Source organism: Pleurotus ostreatus (genome assembly GCF_014466165.1).
Source record: "Pleurotus ostreatus strain PC9 chromosome Unknown scaffold_5, whole genome shotgun sequence".
Taxonomy (NCBI): Eukaryota; Fungi; Basidiomycota; class Agaricomycetes; order Agaricales; family Pleurotaceae; genus Pleurotus; species Pleurotus ostreatus.
Window position 1 is genome coordinate 1,457,817 of NW_023503160.1, and position 22,615 is coordinate 1,480,431.

General features: G+C 50.6%; 11 protein-coding genes across 11 annotated transcripts; 6 read left to right on the forward strand and 5 right to left on the reverse strand.

The window, feature by feature from the left end:
- Nucleotides 1-109: 109 nt before the first annotated feature.
- PC9H_007500 (uncharacterized protein) lies at nt 110-1,980 on the forward strand (the record flags this gene model as incomplete). Its single annotated transcript, XM_036777031.1, has 10 exons — nt 110-131; nt 186-265; nt 323-389; nt 443-680; nt 735-845; nt 903-1,071; nt 1,122-1,130; nt 1,180-1,361; nt 1,416-1,821; nt 1,876-1,980. 10 exons carry the CDS (start codon nt 110-112, stop codon nt 1,978-1,980), a joined length of 1,389 nt encoding a protein of 462 aa, XP_036630651.1.
- Nucleotides 1,981-2,386: 406 nt separating this feature from the next.
- On the forward strand, nt 2,387-3,018 carry PC9H_007501 (uncharacterized protein; the record flags this gene model as incomplete). The annotated part of the gene is made up of 4 exons (XM_036777032.1): nt 2,387-2,444; nt 2,502-2,592; nt 2,646-2,847; nt 2,902-3,018. 4 exons carry the CDS (start codon nt 2,387-2,389, stop codon nt 3,016-3,018), a joined length of 468 nt encoding a protein of 155 aa, XP_036630652.1.
- A 442-nt stretch (nt 3,019-3,460) lies between these two features.
- APA2 (bifunctional AP-4-A phosphorylase/ADP sulfurylase) lies at nt 3,461-4,777 on the forward strand (the record flags this gene model as incomplete). The annotated part of the gene is made up of 6 exons (XM_036777033.1): nt 3,461-3,589; nt 3,647-3,856; nt 3,910-3,958; nt 4,017-4,124; nt 4,178-4,291; nt 4,350-4,777. The coding sequence occupies 6 exons, from the start codon at nt 3,461-3,463 to the stop codon at nt 4,775-4,777; spliced, it is 1,038 nt and encodes a 345-aa protein (XP_036630653.1).
- A 205-nt stretch (nt 4,778-4,982) lies between these two features.
- On the forward strand, nt 4,983-5,692 carry PC9H_007503 (uncharacterized protein; the record flags this gene model as incomplete). The annotated part of the gene is made up of 3 exons (XM_036777034.1): nt 4,983-5,010; nt 5,065-5,125; nt 5,179-5,692. The coding sequence occupies 3 exons, from the start codon at nt 4,983-4,985 to the stop codon at nt 5,690-5,692; spliced, it is 603 nt and encodes a 200-aa protein (XP_036630654.1).
- A 128-nt stretch (nt 5,693-5,820) lies between these two features.
- On the reverse strand, nt 5,821-8,774 carry PC9H_007504 (uncharacterized protein; the record flags this gene model as incomplete). The annotated part of the gene is made up of 20 exons (XM_036777035.1): nt 5,821-5,850; nt 5,906-6,217; nt 6,277-6,379; nt 6,433-6,644; nt 6,701-6,806; nt 6,858-6,958; nt 7,012-7,084; nt 7,135-7,198; nt 7,254-7,333; nt 7,388-7,481; nt 7,535-7,600; nt 7,661-7,799; nt 8,054-8,108; nt 8,167-8,246; nt 8,301-8,323; nt 8,383-8,410; nt 8,466-8,509; nt 8,559-8,583; nt 8,630-8,699; nt 8,749-8,774. The coding sequence occupies 20 exons, from the start codon at nt 8,772-8,774 to the stop codon at nt 5,821-5,823; spliced, it is 1,731 nt and encodes a 576-aa protein (XP_036630655.1).
- Nucleotides 8,775-8,953: 179 nt separating this feature from the next.
- On the reverse strand, nt 8,954-11,281 carry PEX5 (Peroxisomal membrane signal receptor PTS1; the record flags this gene model as incomplete). The annotated part of the gene is made up of 9 exons (XM_036777036.1): nt 8,954-9,037; nt 9,090-9,223; nt 9,276-9,720; nt 9,778-10,052; nt 10,107-10,342; nt 10,394-10,700; nt 10,750-11,038; nt 11,100-11,129; nt 11,180-11,281. The coding sequence occupies 9 exons, from the start codon at nt 11,279-11,281 to the stop codon at nt 8,954-8,956; spliced, it is 1,902 nt and encodes a 633-aa protein (XP_036630656.1).
- A 207-nt stretch (nt 11,282-11,488) lies between these two features.
- ETF1 (Electron transfer flavoprotein alpha-subunit) lies at nt 11,489-12,646 on the forward strand (the record flags this gene model as incomplete). Its single annotated transcript, XM_036777037.1, has 3 exons — nt 11,489-11,709; nt 11,759-12,485; nt 12,539-12,646. The coding sequence occupies 3 exons, from the start codon at nt 11,489-11,491 to the stop codon at nt 12,644-12,646; spliced, it is 1,056 nt and encodes a 351-aa protein (XP_036630657.1).
- A 60-nt stretch (nt 12,647-12,706) lies between these two features.
- PC9H_007507 (uncharacterized protein) lies at nt 12,707-14,470 on the reverse strand (the record flags this gene model as incomplete). Its single annotated transcript, XM_036777038.1, has 9 exons — nt 12,707-13,006; nt 13,064-13,114; nt 13,170-13,195; nt 13,261-13,498; nt 13,552-13,569; nt 13,624-13,976; nt 14,048-14,116; nt 14,166-14,371; nt 14,424-14,470. 9 exons carry the CDS (start codon nt 14,468-14,470, stop codon nt 12,707-12,709), a joined length of 1,308 nt encoding a protein of 435 aa, XP_036630658.1.
- Nucleotides 14,471-14,756: 286 nt separating this feature from the next.
- Nucleotides 14,757-18,883, reverse strand: PC9H_007508 (uncharacterized protein; the record flags this gene model as incomplete). The annotated part of the gene is made up of 18 exons (XM_036777039.1): nt 14,757-15,091; nt 15,146-15,275; nt 15,321-15,370; nt 15,423-15,693; nt 15,753-15,853; nt 15,912-15,974; nt 16,025-16,112; nt 16,163-16,223; nt 16,270-16,502; nt 16,554-16,602; nt 16,658-16,743; nt 16,794-16,805; nt 16,863-17,035; nt 17,087-17,747; nt 17,803-18,162; nt 18,211-18,628; nt 18,686-18,749; nt 18,805-18,883. 18 exons carry the CDS (start codon nt 18,881-18,883, stop codon nt 14,757-14,759), a joined length of 3,234 nt encoding a protein of 1,077 aa, XP_036630659.1.
- Nucleotides 18,884-19,452: 569 nt separating this feature from the next.
- On the forward strand, nt 19,453-20,373 carry PC9H_007509 (uncharacterized protein; the record flags this gene model as incomplete). The annotated part of the gene is made up of 1 exon (XM_036777040.1): nt 19,453-20,373. The coding sequence occupies one exon, from the start codon at nt 19,453-19,455 to the stop codon at nt 20,371-20,373; it is 921 nt and encodes a 306-aa protein (XP_036630660.1).
- Nucleotides 20,374-20,490: 117 nt separating this feature from the next.
- On the reverse strand, nt 20,491-22,550 carry PC9H_007510 (uncharacterized protein; the record flags this gene model as incomplete). The annotated part of the gene is made up of 10 exons (XM_036777041.1): nt 20,491-21,171; nt 21,226-21,507; nt 21,563-21,629; nt 21,680-21,767; nt 21,823-21,907; nt 21,958-22,119; nt 22,171-22,198; nt 22,251-22,292; nt 22,356-22,442; nt 22,498-22,550. The coding sequence occupies 10 exons, from the start codon at nt 22,548-22,550 to the stop codon at nt 20,491-20,493; spliced, it is 1,575 nt and encodes a 524-aa protein (XP_036630661.1).
- Nucleotides 22,551-22,615: the final 65 nt, after the last annotated feature.

A 22,615-nucleotide genomic window follows, 5' to 3' on the forward strand; every position in this document is an offset into this window, starting at 1 on the left:
TTGACACCCACGCTCCTGCCACTGGTTAGCAGGCGCATTCCTTGGGTTCACCCCCCACAGTCCTTTTGCATTCGTTCTGGAGATACGCTAGCAGTATCGATTAGCCTTGATGGCTTCTTTCAATATCACCCGTGAGTGCCTTTGTGAGATGATGCGTGCTAGCTGTGCTGAGAAGATGCTTCTAGTCGAGGACCACTCGCCTCTTATTACTTACGCACCTGCCGGAGCCTGGACAGATACCCCCGCTAATGACTCACTGGCTTCGGTGCGTCGTAAATCTAAGCGTTGACGACAAGGATGCTCAATATGATTGCGCCCATAGGACTACTCCGATGCGTCATTCCATACGACATCAGCGCAGGACGCTTCAGCTACTATACAGTTTAATGGTGCTTTTGCAAATTCCGCTGCAAATCTCCCGGTGTTAATGCACTTATTCTAGGTACTGGTATCTCTATATTTGGTGGCAAACGATCAAATTACGGAACGTTCAAGCTTACTGTGGATGGCAAGACTATAACGGAGGCGTCCGCTGCGTCTTCAAGCTCGTCGACGAAGCAGCTCCTAGCATCGGCTTCGGGATTGGAAGATGGGCCGCACACTGCTGTCTTCACGCATGCGGGGGGCGGGGCGATTGACATTGACTCGGCAGTATTGGAAGCGCGGGTTGGATCAGGAAGGTACAGGAAACCATGGCAATGCTATTGTGATTAGCACGCTGACGTCCATTCTAGCATAAGACTGACACAGAAAGAAATCGATGACTCGGATCCAAGCATCACGTACGCGCCAGCCACTTCTTGGAATGCAAACTCCCGGCCTGAATTCATCAATAACACCCTCCGGTACGTACCATCCTAACGCTGACCATTGTAATGTTTGTTAAATGCGCATGCACATAGTTTCACGTCTTCTCCCGATGCTACTGCTTCCATGAGTTTCTTCGGGGATGCTGTCGCCATCTACGGCACTGTCGCGCCCGATCATTCCGACTTTCAAATCACTCTAGATGGCAAGCAGACGACGTTGCGCGGTGGCGCCGGTGGGATGGTTAGAACGCTCAGGCCGAAGGTAACATTCCGTTTCTCATCCGAAACTCAATTGACTAAACGCTCCTACAGTCACTTTTGGTAAATGGGAACGGATCGTCGAAATTCAATTGACTGACGCGCATATCAGTATTTTGCTAGTAACCTTGGAATGCAAGACCATCAAATATCTCTTCAGCCAGTGTCAACGGAGAATGCTCCGTTCCTGGATCTGGATGGCATTACTGTTTACTCTGCTGTGAAGACGAATAACAACCAAGCAAGCCCGTCGGGTGCGACTCCTACCATTAACCAGCCTGCCCCTCCTTTCAAGTAAGTCATTGTAGTCGTACACTCAAATTTTCACTTATTGTGATATCCGAACAGTACCGCAGGCGTTCAAGGTGCACAAGCCTCAAAAGCAACCTCGAGGACAACCATCATAGCTGCTGCCGTCGGCGGCGGGCTGGGCTTCCTACTTCTGCTGGCCCTGGGCTTGTTTCTGTTCTTCCGGCGTCGACGAAGGCAACGCAGGGCCTACGTCGATGATGATCTCTCCCCGAAATCGCCGCATCTTCCAATACAGAAGCCACGGTTTAGCGAAGCACCCAGTACGATTGCTAACCGGTGGTCCTTCCAGACACCGTTCGTCCCTCAATCAAGGGTAACTAGTGTTGCATCGTCATATGAATCGACTGCCCCCATGATGAAGGACGTACCGATCATTAAACCCCCGTCGCCGGCGCGGATGTCGAACACGAGTAACGCTGTGGGACCAAACCGACCGATGCGGGTATGTCTTACTTTGATGCGGTTGCCAGTACCGAGACTAAGACATCTCTTCTAGGCCCCGTACACTCCAGGCACCCCCTCGCGCCCCGCGAGACCCCCGACATTGAACTATGATTATTGGGACGGTGGACCTGAAGGCCAACCGAGTCGAGCTGTATAACTGATTCCTGTTGTACCTATAATATAATATAATGTGATTCTATATATACCGACGAACTTAAGGATCACATCGGCACCCAGGCTGTGTTTCGAGACCCGGGCCCGGTCTTTTGGACTGTTGTAAGGACGCCTGTTGTCGACGATGGCAGTTGTATCAAAGTTGGGAGATTGAAACTCCGCGGGTGATTTGGATACAGTGATAATGGACTGAGGTGCACGCTATCGCCACTTTCTTCTTCCCTTCAACTGCCTTTCTGTCTCTCATTCCCTGTGGGTCGAGCTGCGCTCTTTTTCAACTCCTTTCTTTGTGCTGGTCTCCGTCTTGAACAAACGCTTCTTCCTGCTTCCTTCCTCTCCGTCTGCTGGTCATTTCCCTACAACCGTAAAACCTAGTAACCAAGGCAAGAATGGGCAATCTCGTGTGGCATGAATACGCTCGCTACGTCTCAATTACGGCTAGCGTTTGTGAGTTTCTCGTCTTTCACCGGTTAGGTGGTGGATACTGACGGACTTCCGCCCAAGATTCCGTATGGGCTTCATTCTTCGGGCTGATTTATCGCAAATTCTTCTGGGACTTCGTTGGTGGCATTCTCCGTGATTCAGGAGGCACCCAGTGCGTCTCCTCCTCAGAAGTCGTATTATTACCCTAACGGTCGATCCATGCAGAGCGCCCAACTCCAGTGCCATCTTCGTTACTTTAATTATAAAGACCCCCATTATCCCGATCCTATCCCTAATCCTCGGCCACTTCATGCTTGCCCTCGAATTCCCGTTGCCGCAGCTGAAAGGGCTAGCTATACACCGAAGCATAGCCCTACGAGTTGTCTTATTGCTGTTCCAAACCTTCCTCACGGTTCTGTTTTACCAGGCATGGGGATTTCAATTCATTCGTTGTGTTGCTATTAATAACAAGATAAACTAGGGTACAAATGCAGCTATATGGTCGCTTATAGCTGCCATGTGCTATGGGCGCGCTTTAGCCTTGGACGAGAAGATGGTGGAAGCGAAAGGAAACAGGGGGAAAGGCGATTCAGCATGATCGGAGATCATACTCATACTCGCTGTCTGCAATATTGAATATTGCGCCAGGCTCATTATTGGAGCACCAGTACCAGCGGACTGTGTCCGCCTTCACACATTCTTTATCCGTATTGCCTGGCTGGCTAACACTCTCGCACTGCAACCAACCTCACATAGCGCCGCTTGTTTTTCTATCGGACTGTCTGCTTTGCTATTTTCTAGCCCTTTCTAGCCTTTCAATACCCTTCTTTTGTATCCTTACTCCACTCCCCTCGACGCTTAGGAATTGACGCAGTTAGACATGATGATATGTTGTGAGGGATAGGAATTAGGAGTCTCGGACTTGTGCTATGCGATCACCTTCCCGGCGTGGTTTCAATATCACGACATACCGTGCTCAGCTATGCAATCAGTCCGCCAATCGTCCGATATCGCTTCGTTCCCTTCTACGTTCTTCGACGATGAGCACATCCTCCGCACATGCTGAGCTCGTTCGCCAGATACCCACCAGTTATGAGAAGGCCGTAACTTCCGGCGATCTGTTGTTCTTTCCATCCACCGTGCACAAGCACGTCGACATTGATGTAGAAGTAAGTTGCTCTGTTCCTTTAATCCTTCGTTCGTGCTCAAGGCATCCAATGCTGTAGTTTGAGATACGATTGTGTCCAGCTCTGCAGAAGAAACCCACAACAGAAACGCAACCGTCGATCATCCCAGTCGATCCTGCAGCCGATGCAGGTCTTGAGACTCAAGGAAACAAAGGAACGGTCTTCGATCCTTTCTCTCCTCCGTACAATGTGAATTTGTTTGTGGGAGAGCTGCAAGATGAAGACTCGCAGGAGGAATACGTTGTACTGGTACGTCCCAGTTGCACAACTGTATGGTGCCTCGGTTGAATGTTTTCAATTAGCTGAATAAATACTCCGTGGTTCCTAATCACTTCCTCCTGGTTAGCAAAGGTTGCTACCTTGCTCTATGATATCCGGACATTCCTGTGCTCAACAATGTCCGTCATAGAATTCAAGTCGCAGTCAACACCTCTCTTCCCCCCTGATCTGGTGCAAATGTACACAATCCTCATAGAGGCCAAGAAGGCGGGGCTGAAGGCTCTTTCGTTCTACAACTGTGCGATGGCCCCGTCAACGCGATTCTACTGTTTTATTGATGAAGCATTACAGGTGGTGACAATAGCGGTGCTAGCCAGCCTCATAAGCACGCGCAGTTTATTCCTATAGAAGACGATGGGCCACCCGTCGAGAAACTTGCGAGGCGCACCAAGCTAGAGACACCTAGTGCGCGTTGACGTTGAATTGTGTTCTTTTTGGCCGTTGGCTAACAAAAGTACCATAGCGAGACCATTTACGTTGGCATCCCTCCCATACGCGAATCACGTATATAGGTTCCCCAGCGAGCTCCCATCAGCGGAGCCCGACGAGCTACAAGAAACGCTCTGTCAAGCATTCATGGCCCTTCTCGAGCTAGTTATATCGACAATCCGCCACGATCCCGATTACCCCGCTGGAAAGCCGTCATATAATGTCCTGTTAACCCTTGAACATCTCCACGTAATCCCTCGGCGATTTGAAACGCACGTCTTGGAGGAAACTGGGGACAAACTAAGCGTGAATTCATTAGGGTTTGCTGGGATGCTGCTGGTGAAAAGCGAGGAGGAATTGGAGGCCGTGAAGAAGGAGGGAGTGGGCAAGATTCTCCGTTCCGTAGCACTGAACAGCGTACATGACATACAAGTCGCTGGGCAAACGGAAGAGCCGATGTAATTAAATCTCGTGTTTGCTTGTAGAGTGTAATTGTCCGTGCCTGCCAGCTGCGGACTCCGGGGAGCGGTGCTCGGGCCATCCGCCGGCCAATCATCTTGTTTTGGACCATCACCATACACACAACATGATCTCTTCGGTTGAACGTCACCGCTGATCCAGCACCTCCTTGCACTTAAATCCCAGAGTCTGCACACAGAAGGCCAGCATGCCGACCATCACTGCGCCGCTTCAAGGTAACTTTCTGCGACATGTCATTGAAATCCAACGTGGTTGAACAATCATCACAGATATCAGCCCCACAAGAGTCTTACTTCCGGTAACCTCGTCTGAAGCTGCGTCGTTGAAGGGGTGAGTTTCATGCATCGTCTGGTTACGACTTAAGCTCAATGACTCTCCGATAGACACAAGGCAAAGACACCGATTCTTGCTGGGAGTATATGTGGTGGAGTAATGGGTCTGGCGTGGATCATTGGCTTCACATACTACTTCATAAAGCGGGCTCGACGAAAGAAGAGAAAGGCAGCTATTAGGGCGGGCCTCATCCCCCCACCTGAACCAAAAGTCTCAGAGGAGCCCGAAGAAAAGATCATCATCCCCCCCGATCCAGCTGTCTTGCTAGGACAGCGCCAGCCTGGCGAACACGTCTACGTGAATGGCAAATTGCTTCCCAGTAGACCGTCTATGGGCTCAAGACCAGTCTCTATGGATGCCCGCCCTTCTGTGGACGCCCGACCGTCTATGGGTTCACGACCAGTATCAATGGGCCCTCGTCGACCATCCCAAAGTGCCGCCCCACCGGGCTCCTCAGTGCCACCAGCCGCCCGGCCAAACTCAAGTGATACGCCTCCTGCTACGCCCGTTACGCCCTTGACAGCCAAGATATCAGAGGAGATGATAATACCGCGGCACGTCTGAAAATCCTCCCATACATATTTCTCCGATTCTCGTGCTGACATTGGACACTTGTGGTTATTATATCCATTGTGTAGAGGACACACACATTTGTATCGCGAATCTACATTATTCTTTCTGGATATCGCGCCCTAGTCAGTGTAGGCACCCACGTTGGCCGGCTGTTGGTCGATTGTCACCTCGTTGCGCGATGAATGGAAGCAAGGGAACACTCACTGCTACATCTCGCGCGTATCTGTACAGGACTCCCCTCTTGACATTTAGTTGTCCCTTGTCAGAGGCGTCCCACTCCTGCTTGCGACGAGCCTGCTCCTCTTCGCTCACCAACCAGTTAATAGCCCTATTCTCTGAATCCACAACTACAGTATCTCCGTCCTGGACCAGGGCGATAGGTCCCCCAAGACGAGCTTCTGGTACTACGTGCCCTATGATGAATCCATGAGAAGCCCCGGAGAATCGTCCATCCGTAATCAAAGCTGTCGAATTACCCAACCCGGCGCCCATGAGGGCAGCGGTGGGACCCAGCATCTATAATTCACAACGACAGTTCAACTACAATGGAAATAGACGTGAATAGTCAGATGCACCTCTGGCATTCCTGGAGCTCCTTTGGGCCCCTGGTATCTGAAGATAAGAACCATCCCTGGCTTGATTTCGCCCTTCTCGAGAGAAGGATAGAAATTATCGAGGCTGTTGAAAGTGTTAATTCATGGGTGTTCCCCTGCGTCTATGGCGATGCCCACCTATCGAAGCATTTTGCAACCCCCTCAAATTTCGAGCCCTCCTTGCCGGTGAGCTTCGCGACGGCAGTTCCTGGAGCAAGGTTTCCGCGCAGGATAGTCAAATGGCCGGTCTTCTTGATTGGTTTGTCGAGTTGCTTGACCACATCTTGATTATCAAACGAGAGTTCCTCGACGTCTTCAAGGTTTTCCGCTAACGTCTTTCCCGTGACTGTCTAGAGCACAGCACTGTGAGAATGATAATGGCTGCGAACGGACACTCGACACCCACTAGTTGAGTACCGTCTATGAGGTCGGTGTGCTTGAGGAGGTACTTGACCAGGGCGGGTACACCACCAACTTTGTGCAGGTCTTCCATGTAATATTTCCCTGAAGGTCTTATAACGATATCAAGATATATTTCCTAGCGAGAGAAAAAGGTATCTTACTTCAAGTCAGCGAGATAGGGCGTCTTGTCGGAAATGGCTTGGAAATCATCAATAGACAACTCCACATCAGCAGCTCGAGCCATAGCCAAAAAGTGGAGAACCTATAAGTAGATGGTCACCAAAGCGTGCCCGATGTTCTGGGATATTATCTTACAGCATTGGTAGAACCGCCAAGGATGATAACAATGACTATAGCGTTCAGGAAGGACTGTCTGGTAAGGATATCCCTATAGAGATAATTGTAGATTAGAGTATTTGGAGGATATTTGGCGCTTACTTCGGTTTCAACTCCAAGAGATTCTTGAGGTATTTGGCAGCCCTCAAACACTCTTGCGCCTTTGCTATCGATCTATGAGCGTGGTAGGATGATGCAGAGCAGAAGGGGAAGCTGCTAACCTGGATAGAGGGCAGGAGTGCTCGAAGAATACGGTAAAGACATTCCAAGTACTTCAAGAGCAGAGCTCATGGTGTTTGCGCTGTTACAGACTCATCTTATATGATTTGTGAAGTTCAAGGCGGCCGTTACATACGTGTACATTCCACCACAAGCACCAGCTCCGGGGCAGGCATGTCGGACGACATCAAAGCGCTGCTCTTCGTCAATCTTACCGACAGCGAAAGCACCTATATTTAACCGATATGTCATACTTCACAGAAAATGCGAGAAAGCAGCCTACCGAACGACTCAAAGGCATCAGAGATGTTGACTGTTCCGCCTTTCTGATGGCCCATGGCGGGGCAGTCTGCGCAATACTTATGAGTTCGTCCTGACAGTACACGCTCAAGGCAATCAATTTTCTTACCGACATATCTGGTGCCAGGCTGGATTGTACCACCATAGACGATGATGGTCGGTCGATTGTGCCTTGCGGCAGCCAAAACGCATCCAGGCATATTTTTGTCGCATCCCGGAATAGAGATATTACCATCGTAGTGTTGTGCCTATAGTAAATTTGCGTAGGGATCGTCGGGAATGAGGAACAGCCGTGGAAGTCTCTCACCATTACGACCTATAAAAGCTATCATATGAGTAAGTATACTTGGAGATTCCGGCGGTGATCCTACGGATTCAATGGAGTCCGCAATTATATCGCGACTCGGGAGACTAGGAAACAAGTCAAGAGAAATGCGCTCCTCAAACAGAGGCGAACATACGAGTATCGCATGCCTAGAATTCACGGACGTGAGTAGGTTACCGCAAAGCAGTTTCGCAAAAGTCTACTACCGTCAGTACCCATAGTTATAGCATCGCTGATATGATAATCTCATAGTTAGCGATGGCTTCGCGCCCAGAAGGATTCGGACTAACCTGACTCCGATCGTGTTGAAAGTGAGGCCTACGAGACCCTCTTGACTACATCCCTCCTTTACCAGGCGAGCCAAGTCGAGCTACAAGGTATAAAACCTCAGGTGTATTCATCATCACGAATAAAGCCATCTCACAAGATGTGAATTACAAGGATTTCCTAGCGCTCGATGAGAACCACAGTAGCGACTAGACCGATGAGCTTCGCTCGTCACATACCTTCCCACCAAATCGGAGAAATCCCGACCTGAGCGTTCGAGTCAGAAGTCTATCACAGTCATAAGATAAAATGCACATCGTACCTGGGGCTTATTCATATCCTCTTCGGTGAGGCCCACAGCATAGACTACCTGAAGAGGTAAGGCGAGGCCAGTTCCACGTTGAGTGTGACGCACGCATAGCTTGCGCTCCCCCACGAGACTATAGATAATAAGCTGCAGAACCATACAATCAACGTTCCACGAACTTTCTCCTGAGTTAGTTGACATGATATCTTGTTGAGCTTCTTCGGGGCCGTTTGGCTAGAAATTGAATGGCTGTACGACGGCGTCAGCAACGAGGAAACAAACGGAAAGGGCAGCGAACAACATTTTGACTTCTGGCGAAGACATCTTGCGTGAACACTGGAGCAGAGGAGAATTCCCCCCTCATTATGACTATGGGGACTCTGAACTCAGAGACCTCTGAGCCCGGACCGTAAGGGTTAACTTATGACCATTCACGTGAAGGAAGGGACGAATGATATTGTGGGGATTACATCCGAGAATCGATGATAATGTTACCGAAATAACTAAAAGTCGAAACCTTCCTTTCGGAAGGTGTCTAGATTGGTCCTCGTCTCAGGCTTCGCTAGATTAGCGAGGTCTTGACGATCCTGTGGTGCGGTAAGCATATGCTACGAGTGAGAAACTTTGGAGATTGCTGACCATCGCGAGGAATGTCCTCCTCAGAGTGAACCATAGTTGGTCACTCGTTGTGTTACCTCCACCGTTAGTTTCTTGGAGGCTGAGAGCCGTCAAGAAGTGCTCAGCAGCTTCTTTGTGTGCACCGATGTTCATGCCTGGGGCCAATGTTAATACACGTGGAAAGGTAATAATATATCTGGCACCCACAGGCGACCCCGACGTTAAAAATAGCTCGAGTGTATGTTGGACGCAATTGGAGAGCTTCCCGATATGCACCCAGCGCTTCTTCTGGTTTATTACCATTGGAGAGCGCTGAGCCCAAACGGTTCCAGAGCAAGAAATCCCTTGGACGTGCTCCAAGGGCAGCTTCAAAGCAGTCTTTGGAGCGATCATACTCGCCATTCGTATAGAACAGTACTCCAAGGCCGACCTGAACATCTGGGTCCAATTGACCCGATGCGTGTTGGGCCCTGGCAAGATTGATAAAGACCTCAGTGATGCGAGTGTGAGTATCCCATGACGAGTTCGTAGATAACGCCTTGACAGTTTCTTCAGGAACAGGGTGATCTGGGAACCTAGAACGCAGCCAGCGAAGGAGCATGGTATGCGATGCACGATCATATGATTCGTTCGTGAACGAAATCGCGAGTGACTTCGTAAACGATGTCAGATGTAACTGTCCATGCAGCAGGAAGTTTATATTACGTACCAGCATTCCTGCGCCAGGTGCGCCAGCGGCTTCAGCACGCTTGACACCTTCCAGCAGCGCTCTCATACCGGCGTCTTCGTGCTCATCCATGGTTCGGGTATCTCCTAGCAGTATCCACGCTTCGTAGCCGCCTTCGCCCAATTCCCCTTTCTGGATGGCTGCCTCTAGTAAAAGAGTTGCCTCAGATAAAGAACCGTTGTTGTCAAGGAGATATTTTGCGTCTGCAAGAGGCGAACGAGTGGATGTTGTAGGACCGAGGTACTTGTTATTGGCATCTAGTATGATGTTCATATCAATAGTTCAAGATCTCGGTAGCGAAACAAACGCACCGAAGACGTATTCTCCTAGAAGCGGCAAACCTTCACTATCGAATTTCATCGGAGAGTTGTCGAATTGGCTTCCTTCGTAATTACCCAACCCACCCTCCCAAGCTTGCTGCATATCGGTGCCATAATCCGTCTCTTCCGACCTCTCTTTGTTCATCAGCTGATTGAATTCGGCTTCCCACTTGGCAAGGTCCTCCTTCGGCGGCGGTAAGTCTGAATCTTGGAGGTGGTCCCAAACCCTACGAACTCAGCGTTAGCAAGGAGTAAGAGGAGTGAAAGCAGTTGCTGACTTTTTGAAGTCACTCTCCTCCTTGTCTTCAAGGGTGGCGCCTTTCAACGCTTCCTCTACGTTCACAACATCTGCGTCTACCTCAACGATGCGGGCGGACGACTCGGCTTGGGTGAACATCGATTCAGCTGCTTGCGCAAAAGCTGCCTCGAAGTCCGCCTCTCTCGCCTTCCCCTTCCCTTGAGCAGGTATCTCTTGCATGCCTTGATAATTTGGCATCATGGACGAACCCATTCCCATCCCGTACATTCGTGCAGGCATTGCGCCGCCATACATCCCGAAAGACGACGGGTATGATCTTTGCTGACCTACATAGGTTTTAATACCATCTTAGCGCTATCACTGATGTGTGTGTACCGTCATTGAGTGCTGTCATATTTTGTTGCATTCGCATAGGCGCCTTGCCCATCGTCGAATATTCTGAGGACCAATCTAAAGATTCCTGAGGAAGCTGCCGTTCCATAGCCCAGGCTTCCCTCAGTTCTTGCGGCTGCATTCCAGTGACTTCTACCATCCTTTGAAGTTCCATAGGTGGAATAGCCATCATAGGTCCAGGGCCCTGTCCGCCCCCTTCAAAAAACTGCCGTGCCATAGCAGCATCGTGCTCGTTAAGTGGCGCTGCAGAGGTACCAGGGAGATGGTGTAGCTGGAAATGGATCGAATGGTGAGTTACGGCACCTCGGCGCAACGCTAATCGGATCACATACTCTTGAAGACGAGGGGCCAGCAATCCTGTCCTTGAGGCTTATGAGGACGAACGGTTGGATCTGAAGAGGTCGACACTCACTTGCTGCAAACTCCGATCACCCTCCGTATGCTTGAGGACTTGGGAAAGTGGGTTGGCAGCAACTGCACATTCCGACCCAGAAATCAATCCCGAAAACGACATGCTGCGATGTGGCTAAAGGCAAGTATAAAAGTGGGGAAATTCAGAATGTAAGTGTAGGTTTATGAGTTTATAAGCCGGAATCAGGAACTCCGGTATAGTTCACTCTTTCCCGGATTGATAAGATTAGATTCTGGCCGTGGGAATGTGCAAGAAATGTGATACAGCGATCTAGGGGTCTGCTTTCCGGTCCACTGTCTTCGTCGCGAAATGTTGAGGACCCGTATTGCTGTCGCCTCCCGTGCCTTTGCTCGAGGCTATGCCACCGCCAAACCCCCTCATGCACTCGTATTTCTAGAGCACAGAGCAGGGGTCATTGACTCTGGCTCATTGTCAGCTTTAACGGCGGCTCAGCAGCTCGGGGGTGAGCTTACCGGCTTGGTCCTTGGTGCTCCGGATGAAGTGAAGGCTGTCGCGGAGGAGGCGCAAAAGTGAGTTTTTATTCTAAAGGCGTGCAATATTGTAACCTGCTTTCTCTAGGCTTAAAGGTGTCAATACTATCTTGCACTCTGCATCTCCTCAGTACGCTACTCCCTTGCCCGAGGTTGTGACCCCGTTGCTGGAGAAACTTCTCTCGGATTCATCCCCCTTCACCCACCTTGTGTCTGCTCACTCGTCGTCCGCGAAATCAATACTGCCTCGCGTTGCCGCCAGGCTCGATGTCCCGGCCGTGTCCGACATAACTAGCGTCCAATACGATGCACCTTCTGGCGAAACTACCTTCGTTCGTCCCATATACGCAGGGAACGCCATATCTACTGTCGTAGCATCATCCGACATACCACTCAAAGTTTTCACTGTTCGGTCAACTGCCTTCGCAGCCGCCGTTCCTGCAGATGCCAAAGCTGAGCTCAAGCTCGTAGATCCGGTCGAAATCAACGACGTTTCGACAACGCACATCAAGACGTCTCTTACAAAGTCAGACCGACCTGAGCTTGGTGTCGCCAGCCGAATCGTGTCCGGCGGACGGGCATTAAAGAACGCTGAGACCTTCGAAAAGACGCTGTATCCCCTCGCAGACGTTCTGGGTGCGGCTGTCGGTGCATCACGCGCAGCTGTAGATGCAGGCTACGCAGACAACTCCCTCCAAGTCGGCCAGACAGGGAAGGTGGTTGCACCTGAACTATACATAGCTGTCGGTATCTCTGGAGCCATACAGCACTTGGCTGGCATGAAAGACTCGAAGATGATCGTCGCAATCAATAAGGTATCTATGATGCTGCCAACCCCCTCCCAGAGCTAACAACCTCGGATTCGTAGGATGCAGATGCCCCCATTTTCCAAGTCGCGGATGCTGGCCTCGTAGCAGATTTGTTTGAGGCAGTCCCGGAACTTACCGAAAAGCTCAAATCTGCATGCAGTCCTTGAAGTAGTATTTGTATACCACAGATGGTGTATTAGCCTATTTACCGAGAACATAACGATATTTTAGGCATAACCCCCTTCGCGCCGCAACATAAGCTGCTGGGAAACCCAGTCCAATGCACAAGCCAAGTCTTCATTTGGGGACGGCCAGTGGATCCAATCCCATTGTCGTTCGATGGCCCTTCCCAGTGTACGATAGTCATCCCCATGCTGAGAGTTGAATTCGTACATCTTGCCCGATTCGGCGGAGCCTTTGAGGACGTGGTTGGCAACTGGCAAGCGGACGAGTTCATACGCCTGCAGTGCGAGATCCACCGTTGCCTCGCTTGCACGGGAGATAAGGCATGCAATAATATACGCATCCTCACAGGACATTGCGCGGTAAGCACGTCATCTTATACAATAGTTCTGCCGACTCACCTCTATTGCTTGACCAGCCCCAGCGCCTTGGTGAGGAACCATCGCATGCGCCTATATAGACAGTGCGTTTAGAACGTGCGCGTTGAAGGCCCTCCATCTAACTCACCGAATCCCCGATCAATGCCACTCTCCCTGAGACAAAGAATGGGAGTGGTTTCAGTTGATGTATGGCCCATTTTGTTGGGTTATCAATACACTGAAGATAGAGTTTTGAATGAGCCCTTGCGTCATCTCGACTGAAAAGGCAGAAGTCCTGGTCACCTGTAGCAGTTCTCCTACTTCGGGCTCCCATCCACTGTAAGACTCGAGAAGTTCTTCCCTCTCACAGTCTACAACCCATGGGCCGCCATATGGGCGACCTTCCTCGTTTGGATTGGAGCTAAAAGTAACGACATTCACCACACTGCCCTGGGATATTGAATAGCTGACGACATGCTGTATAGGAAGAATCAGCGACTATGATCAATCTCACCACTAGAAAATACTACCTTGTCTTGCCCGCAATACTTTACGACCCGTCAGTTCAAGGAAGTTCTGCGAGAAACATTGATTGACTGCACCATCATGGGCGCCCCAAGTGCTCTGTGTTCCTCGTTCAGCCTTTCGGCGGGGATCAATCCTCTGTACGCAATCGTCCCGCTCCAGACTGGGTCAACGAGATCAAGCAAACTCCCATCGTTATTCTCTTTAGCCCTGTCCCTCAACATCTGTCCTCGAATCACCGACTTTATGCCGTCACAACCCAATAGGACATCGCATTCGACCATCGATCCATCAGAAAACCGAAGTCCAATCGGCCCATTATTAGATTGTGAGTAGCTCCTTAGGCGTTTCCCGAAATGCGCCACGCCAGTGGGCAATCGGTCGATGAGAACATCAAGGAATTGTGCACGGTGGAAACGGATGCATCCATCTATGTCATATGCAGGGCATTGTCAGGTTCGAATACAGCAAATCAAACTCTGAAAGGTAACGTTTACGAACATGGCATCTGCACCCGGTAGAAGTCGAACCCTTCTGGCCCATCTGAGCGTCGGTAATCAAAGCCAATCCCTGCGCGCATGTTGGAATCTCAAGAACATCGTATTGAGAGCCGACATACCCATAGAACCATCAGGTGGTGCATGCGCGATTCTGGAGAATGCATCGGCTAAGCCCATCTGCTCCAAGATTCGCCATGTTCTGGACCAGATCATGACACCCGCGCCGATTTCGCTAAATCGCTGAGCTGATTCGTATACATTTACTTCTACGTTGGAAGCCTTCGAAAGCGCAACAGCTAGGCACAAGCCGCTGATACCACCGCCGCTACATTCCACGCATGAGTATCTATGTCTTGCAGAAGTCTATGATCACCGACCAAATAGCCACCCGAATACGAGCTCGAGGCAGTCCGTCGTTGTGCATTCTTAGGCAACGAGGAGTTCTTCGCGATATCTGGATGCGTTAGCGTCACTTCGCTATGCTGGTTCACTACCTGGGACCGTGGAGTGTGGAAGCGTGCCGCCACATTCGAAACTCTAGGCCACTCTTACCCATCGCCGCTCGTGTGTCCAACCGGGTGTCTTCCGAGTACCACTACTAGTCACACGCCGTGTACCCCGGAAAGCAGTCCATAGCTGTCAAAGGTGTGCATAAAACGTCTAAGAATAATCATGTCTATCAAGAGGGACGTGGGACCTTGGTCATCCAATCAATCGCTATCTGTGTCCTCTGGCTTTGGCCCACCACTGATCAACCACTGCAGTTTTCGTTGGCGCCTTCGCTCCTCCACTATCTTCTGCTGATTCCTCGTAAGCTTCTTTTTCTTCTTGGGGACTGGGGACGACCCCTTTTCTCCCGCGTCTTCTGCACCACTGGCGGCAGGCGTGCCGTGGATAGATGCACTTGGAGTCCCAAGTCTTGACCTGACGGGGGTATTGCTGCCGCTTCCTTTAGGACTTTTGGCGTCCAGGAAGGCGTCTTCGACGATAGCAGCTTTGCCTTTGTGGGTCATTCTGCCGGCCTCGACTTGCCATATTTCGGGGCCTAAGAAGGTTTTAATATGGCCTCCACACCCCGAAGAATGAAGACAACACGTACATAGTGCGGACACAAACTCTTGATTGTGGGATATGATGACCACGGCACCAGCCCAGTCCCTGATAGCAACCGCAAGACCACCTAGTGCTTCACGATCCAAGAAGTTACTTGGTTCATCCAGGATGCAGATCTGTTGGAAGTAAGCAAGCGCACAGCAGGGTACAAAATAACGGACCTGTGGATTGTTCCACAAACAAGCAGCAATAACCAGCTTGATCTTTTGACCTGTCACCGAATTGATTCAGCAGTTCGTACAAAGGGCGTCTAGATAATTTACCTCCAGAGAGACCAGATATTTCATTGTATTGGGCGATGTCTCCATCCAGACCAATATCCTCAAGATGCTTCCTTACGAGGTGGGCTGCGGTGTCTCGAGAGCCGGCTCCCTCTCTCGAAGACTCCAGATCATCAAATTGCTGTACTAGCTTAGTGAAGCCTTTGTTGAGGAGATCATCGCGAGGAACCCAGGTGTTCCATCGGTGATCCAGTCCACGCCACTTGATCTCATATTGGAAGGTCTTCTTCAACTTTTGGCGACCCATAATGAGCTAGAGAGTGAGCCTAGTAAGTAGGGGGACATCACTCGAAAAGGCATCCAGGTACTCACTTCAAGCTTTCGTTTTGAGCCGTCTCTTCCAACCCAGTCTTTCTCCATCAGTTCCTTCTCCTCGGGAGTCAATGCCCGGGTAGCCTTTTCCAGTAGTTCACCTGTAGGCGTGCCGTCGTCACTGCTTTTATCAGGCTAGGAAAGAAAATATATATTTACGATCATGACCATCTTGGAATCGCCATTGAATGTACTGGATAGGCGTCTTCTCTAGATGTCTCTCTACAAGAATGTTATCAAAGAGATCGAGCATGTAGACACGCAAGACACACCGATATGATGGGTAGCATGTTGGGAGACATAACCAACTCTTAGCGCCGGGTGCTTGTACATAGTTCCCTCTTGCGGGGCTGTCTCGCCCTAAGGGAAGGTATCAGGCTTCCACCATGATCCAGAAGCTAAAGACGTACGGTCAATAACTTGATCAGGGTGGACTTTCCAGCTCCATTCGGACCAACGACGCCAACGCGACTTAACAAGCATAAGTTGTAGCCACCAAGATATGCGCGATACTCACCTAGAAAGCGTCAACGCACAGCTGACATTGTACAAGCTGGGAACAGAACGACCGGGGTAGGTGAAAGTACAGTTGCTAAGCTTAAGGATGGCTCGGGTGTTGCTGCGAACGCCCATCAGGGAGCCAGGAGGAGGGAAAGCGAATTTCACTGAGGTAGCAGCGAGCGTATAGTATGATTTGGCTTCAGGATGTTGCTCGACAAAGGTAGAAAGGTTGCCGGGGTAATATACGAGCTATTGATAGAGGTGAGCGATGCCAACACTGGAGCAAACGGGAAAAAGAACCTTCTTATTCTCGTAATGGATTATATCCGTGGTAATGTTATCCAAGAATCTGCGAAAACTGAGGTGAGCATAGTCTACCTGAACCAAGGAGCAGAGATACTTACCCTGAGTCGTGACTGATAACGAGACACGTAACATTAGTGTGAGCGATAAGATATCCTTCGAGCCATTTCACGGAGGCGCGGTCCAACTACAATGTATGTTAAGTGGAATGATCAGTATAGCAGGGTAATCCCCTACGTGATTGGTGGGCTGCGGATCCAAAGGTGTCAATAAATGACGGTTTGTCAAGTCGAGGTAACGACGTACCTCATCGAGAAGGAGAAGGTCGGCATTATACAGCATTGCTCGAGCAAGTTCAAGTTTCATTTTCCAGCCTCCAGAGAGACCGCCTACAATATCCTTCTGGCGTTCATCATCAAAACCGACTTCGCGAAGTTGCGAGGCAATCTTAGCACGCGGGATATCGCTCAGAGCCTTATCTACATAACGTAGTTAGCATATCGATTGCCGATGAGTAGAGGAATACGTACCGGCAGCAATGAAGTCGATGATGCTCAGCGAACCATCCTCTCCCTGGAGCGAGTGTTCTACCATGACGCATCGAAGCTGATCTTGAGGGGGGAAGTTCTCAACCTTGCCATCGCGAAGTTGACGCATGAGCGTAGATTTCCCGGACCCGTTCGTACCAAGAATGCCGTATCGGCGTCCACGAATAAGGCGTAATGTAGTATGAGAAAGAAGGAGCAAGGCCCCGTAGGCCAAGGAGAACAGCGTATCGCAAAGGACCTCCCCCTCGTCAGAGTTGCCATTCTGGAGTGGAGCGTACTTCGCTCGATCGATGGCCTGGAAATGTAACCTGACATCCTCCGCGTACTTGTCGCTCTTTTCGCTGTTTGTCCAAGGCTCTAAATAGACACCTGCGCAGCGCTTCCATGCTGCAGCGTCAGTGAACCGCCGAGCATAGACAAGGTCTGCTACGAGCGTCGCTTGAAAGTCGAGTGAGCGAATGAGTAATGAGTAGCGAGGTTGTCCCGAGTCGTGGACTTTGAGGTCGGGATCGAGGAAGGAAATCAGCACCGAGAGTGCATTGGCGGTTTCTCCAGAGATGTCTCGTGGAGTAGGTGCGCTGCCTTCCGCAGATGCACCAGCTTTGAGAAGGGTGTTGAGGGCCGTCGCGGCAAAGGCGCGAACCTGGTGGTATCAGATTAGTTGGATTGGAATGTATATTCGACTCTGAAATCCCTACCTCAGGGAAAGCGGCACCTTTAGCGATCTTATCAACACCTTCGACTAAGGTGCTCAGATAGGCCGCGGCTACTTTGGGATCGCGGACAAGTTTAACGAGGTTGTCAATGACGACGACGGTTCGACGCTGAACCTCCATGCTTCGGTCGTTGAGAGCACGGAGGAGCAAAGGAACAAGAATAGCAAGTGCGGGCGCGGTGACTTCGGCAACGAATGTTGTCGATGAAAGGGCTTTGATACATGCTGGAACGGAGTCTGGGTTGGCCATGCATTTGACAAGGACGGGAATATGCGGCGCCAGATCCGGGTTTGCCAGTGTCGTGCAGAGGGAGGTTGCGCATTTCACCGCAGCGCCGGATACCTTATATGATTATTTACAATCATTGATATCTAATTGGTGGAAACCTACCTCTTGTTTAGTGTCGTGCATAGCAGCTTCGACTTTCGGGAGGACGTTGACGAGCTCTAAGCCGACTTGTTCGGGGGCGGAGGTTACAAAGATTTTGAAAGATTCCAACACTCCAACTTTGGCTTTCCATTTGCCGGTGGCTAGGATGTTCTCCAGTGTGCGGAAGATCAGTGAGGTGGATTCGGGAGGGCAGAGTTTCAGGATCGCTTTGACGGCCGAAGTCGCAGCGACGCGGACTACATCACCCTTGTCCATGTATAGGTCAAAGAGTACTTGTAGCGAAGGCAGAAGCATGGGTGCAGCCGGAGCGCCGAGTATACGGGCTAGTGATTGGAATGCAATGGCGGCAGACTCGCGTTCATAGCCAGATTTCTTATTGGTGGCAAATGTGTGGAGGGATTCTACAACGCCCTCATCTCTACGGTTCAATCAGGAGTGAATCTAGGTGAATCGACCAATTCCAAGGGATACCTACTCAAGAGATTGAAGACCGAATTTTGATACATCGCGAGCGATTCTGTCGGCAGCAGCCTTGGCATCTACAGTATCGCAATATGAGATATAAAGACGGGTGTATCGCGGTTACAGACGGACCAGGTGCAGTAGGTGCCGAGCGCAGGGCCTCAAAAAGTGAGGTGAAGTGAGATTCAGGAATAGTTGTTGCAGGTGACATCTTCGGGGAATCCTATATTAGTTGAAGGAAAATAGGGTATGCCGATGGTCGTCTAGGTGCTAGAATACAGAAAATGCAGTTAAAACAGCGCAAGTCTAAAAGGATTACTGGAACGTCTAGGTGCAAGAGGCAGCAAGGCAAAATTTCGTCCTTGCATTGCCAGCGATCATAGTTAGATAAGCGATCGGCTGTCATGAAGATAAGATAACGACTCGATCGGGGATCATGATTAGATCTGCTCTCCCATCAGCTCGAAGCACATGAATTCTGGATTCCCCACAAGCAAGTTGGTGTCCTCCGTGCCACACGAACACCTATCGTATTCACGTAGGACACCGCTCCCATCACATGTATTTGGACCAATGTGACTACGCCACCACTGTCCTCAATGCGATCATTTCCCGTGGCTCGCCTGTAGGTATATAGCTGTCGCGATGGGAGTTTTGAAGGATTCCTAATTCTCAGGCCAACCAGCTGCCTTCCTTCTGGAGATTGCGCCCATCACGTACGTTGCACTTCTGGCTGGTATGTCTTTTGCATTAACGCGAGTACTAAACGTCTAGACTTTAATGATGGAGATTGCGACCCCCGTCATTGCCGGCATGGTTCTAGGAATCGTTTGCCTCAATTTGGTGGTTGCAGCCGCCTGGTTCTGGGTTCGTAAGTCCCGTTCAAAGGCAGAGGGGCAGGAGACACCATCTGGGGACCATCCATCACGTCCGACTCATTCAATCGCGTCGACGAACGACGCTCGAAACCCAATCCCCTCGACTTCTCTTCAACCATCTATACAACCTCCCAATATGCACCAGATAGCCGACAATACCGTATCGAGGCATTCGTTCGGCTCTATCCTAGATTCTTATTCCCACCCACCATATAAGAAACCACCCACTGCAACTCTGGCGGACAGAAAACGACTATCTGCATGTTCTGCCTCCGTGACTCTAGACTCGTCGTCCTTGTATTCGGCAGACTCTGCACGTGAGGAGGGCCGGGATACTGTTCCCCACACTTGCACTTCGCTGCGGCCCAATCCCCGTGTGCCATACCCTACCCCTCGACCCTTGTGGCCCCACCAGCAAATCAACGGTGACCACGGGGAAAGTATGTCGTCTGTTTGTCCTAGCGCAAGCCCGGCTCCTCGAGTCAAATGGACAGCCCCTGGTCGAATCGATTGCGCGGTACCGACGATAGAAAGCACGCCTAGCTCGTACGTACACAACTCACCCGCCTCCACCTCGGAAAATTGGGCCTATTCTCCCAGATCACCCCTTCAACCAGTATCACCGCTTCGACTGGAAAGGAAACCGTTGTTCCTCTCGCGTAACGCAGCCCCGCCTTCCATCAATTCGAGTTCACAACGTCTATCCCTGGTGTCAAGCTCTTCTGAGCAGCCACTCTTGCCGGGCCGTCATGGCAAGGCTGATGCCACACACTATGAAGACAAGACTGAAGCTTCATCAAGAGGAACCACCTTCGCCGCCTAGTCACCTTGACGAGACTCGTTCCTGTATTTCCAAGACACACAACTGTATTCATATGTACCTTTTAACGAGATAGCACGAGTATATACCATTACCATTAACGATAAAAACGAGCCAACGTCATGAATCATCCTCTGGGTAATCAACTTTGTCGTAAAGCCTTAAGGTTTCGTTCCAGTCTCTCTTACGCCTTCTCTTGACAGAGAAGTACCTGGTCGTACTCTCCCATTTCCCCCGTACTCTACCCTTCTCCCTACCGCCGGTACTCAAGAAGTACATTTCCGGATTGTTGGGCAAACCAATCTGGGTGGCGAGATTCATCACTCTGCTGTGCAGATCCTTTCGTTGCTCAGAAAGGCCTTTCAACGTCCCTTGACCAACGAGGAGTAATCGTAGAAGGGCCCTCAAGGCACGGAACGCGGACACGGCGTCCTCAAGCCAGCGTAGGGTGATCCACATAAGGGCTGGGACGAGGACCACCGTGAAGGCGGCAAAAGGCAATGTCAACATCACAGCGCTGAACCAGACGGAGATGCCGGATGCCAGGCCGTATATGAGTTTGTACTGGGCTATTTCGTCCCAGGTGTCGAATATGGGCCCTGTTTTTTTGAAGTTCTTGACAGCGATGAAGGTTGTGAGGAAGACGGGGCACCAAAGGGCTAACCCAGGCAGGGATATGCTGAATAGGGCCAATGACCAGGTGAACCGTACGATGATACGAGTGAGAATGACAGTCCTGCGAAGTGGACGCATGACGCGGTCGTCCTTGATCCCGAGACGCACAAGCTTGTCTTGATACTCCTAAACACGAGTCAACGACTTAGCGTGACAAACAAATACGTATGGGAGGCTCACATTCAAGTCATGCAGGAGCTCCTTCTGCTCTTTCGCCGCATCAGACTGAGCAGAATCATCCAAACTCTTGAACACCTCCAGGAAGGCACGAGTGACGCGGATGTAGTCGCCTAATCTCATGCGCGTGCCAAGCGGAGCGTACATGCGAGCAGTTAGCTTCGCCGTCCTCACGAGGCCCCATGAAGGGGCGTCGATCGTCCCGGAGCTGATTTGATCGTGCATTTGAGACGTGACCTCGCGAATGTGATCATACTCGATAGGCGCCAAGAGTTCAGGATGAGTCTTTTGCGGAACGCCATGAGCTTGGTGAATAGACGCGAAAAACGGTTGAACGCACCTTCGGACTGAATCGCATCGGAGGGTGGAAGGTGACCAAAACATCGGATCTGAAGTGCTGACGATGCCTAACGGGAATGAGAGACGCTCAGGGCGGAATAACAAGTCGTAGACATACATATAGGTGACGGAGCAGTTCAGGATGGAAATGGTGAAGTCCAGATTGTCCCTGTTCCTTGTCAGAATATCGGACACCAGGCGAGCGACTAGTGTCCTCCACCGTTGTGTATTTGGATAGATATAGAGAATGGTTGCACATACCTCCGGTCTTCAGCGGCGCGATCGTGGGATGGTACCTGCTCATGCCTTCGGGAAATAAGCAGACTGCATCTCCGGCTTCGAGGGCCTACAATTCCAGTTAATGCGGAGAACCTCGATGAATTGCCTAGTACTAACTTCCATCAACTTCAGCATCACCTGGGAATTGTCTACCGTGCCGTCGGGGTTATCTTTGCGTCGTTGGATTGGCACCGTTCCCGCCGATTCAATCAACCAGCTAGTGAAGGTCTTGTGGCCAAACTGAGTGGCTTTCGCAGTCAGACGCAGCATGCCACGAATCTGTCCCAAGGCCCCGTCAAGAAAGGCATACTAAGGTGATCGGCTACGCACCTTCTGAGGCATTGCTATGACCAGGAGACTATCGACAGCATCGGTAAAGTACCATTGTTGGAACACAGAAACTCGCTCACAGAGCATCGGTCAAAGAGTTGCTGTGATTCGCACATACGATGCTGTCGGTTGAAATCTAGCGTCAGAGATAGCATGTCCGAAGAGAGTAACGAAGGGTAACAAACCAAGGTTCGCCGTCAGGAAGGACATAATGCGTGTTCTCGATAACGATTGTGCCATAGAAGATCTTGAGCACGAACTGAAATAATAACCTTCATAAAAGTGTAAGTAGCTGAGCAGTCGGCTGTACAAGCAAAGACCTCGCACCTAATCAAGTAATACGACCATGGCACCGGGGTTCCTTTAGAGGTACTACTCATTGACGATGGACGAGGTGAAGTCCGACCTTGTGAACTGCAGCCTCTTGAGTGTCCCCCAGCTTAAA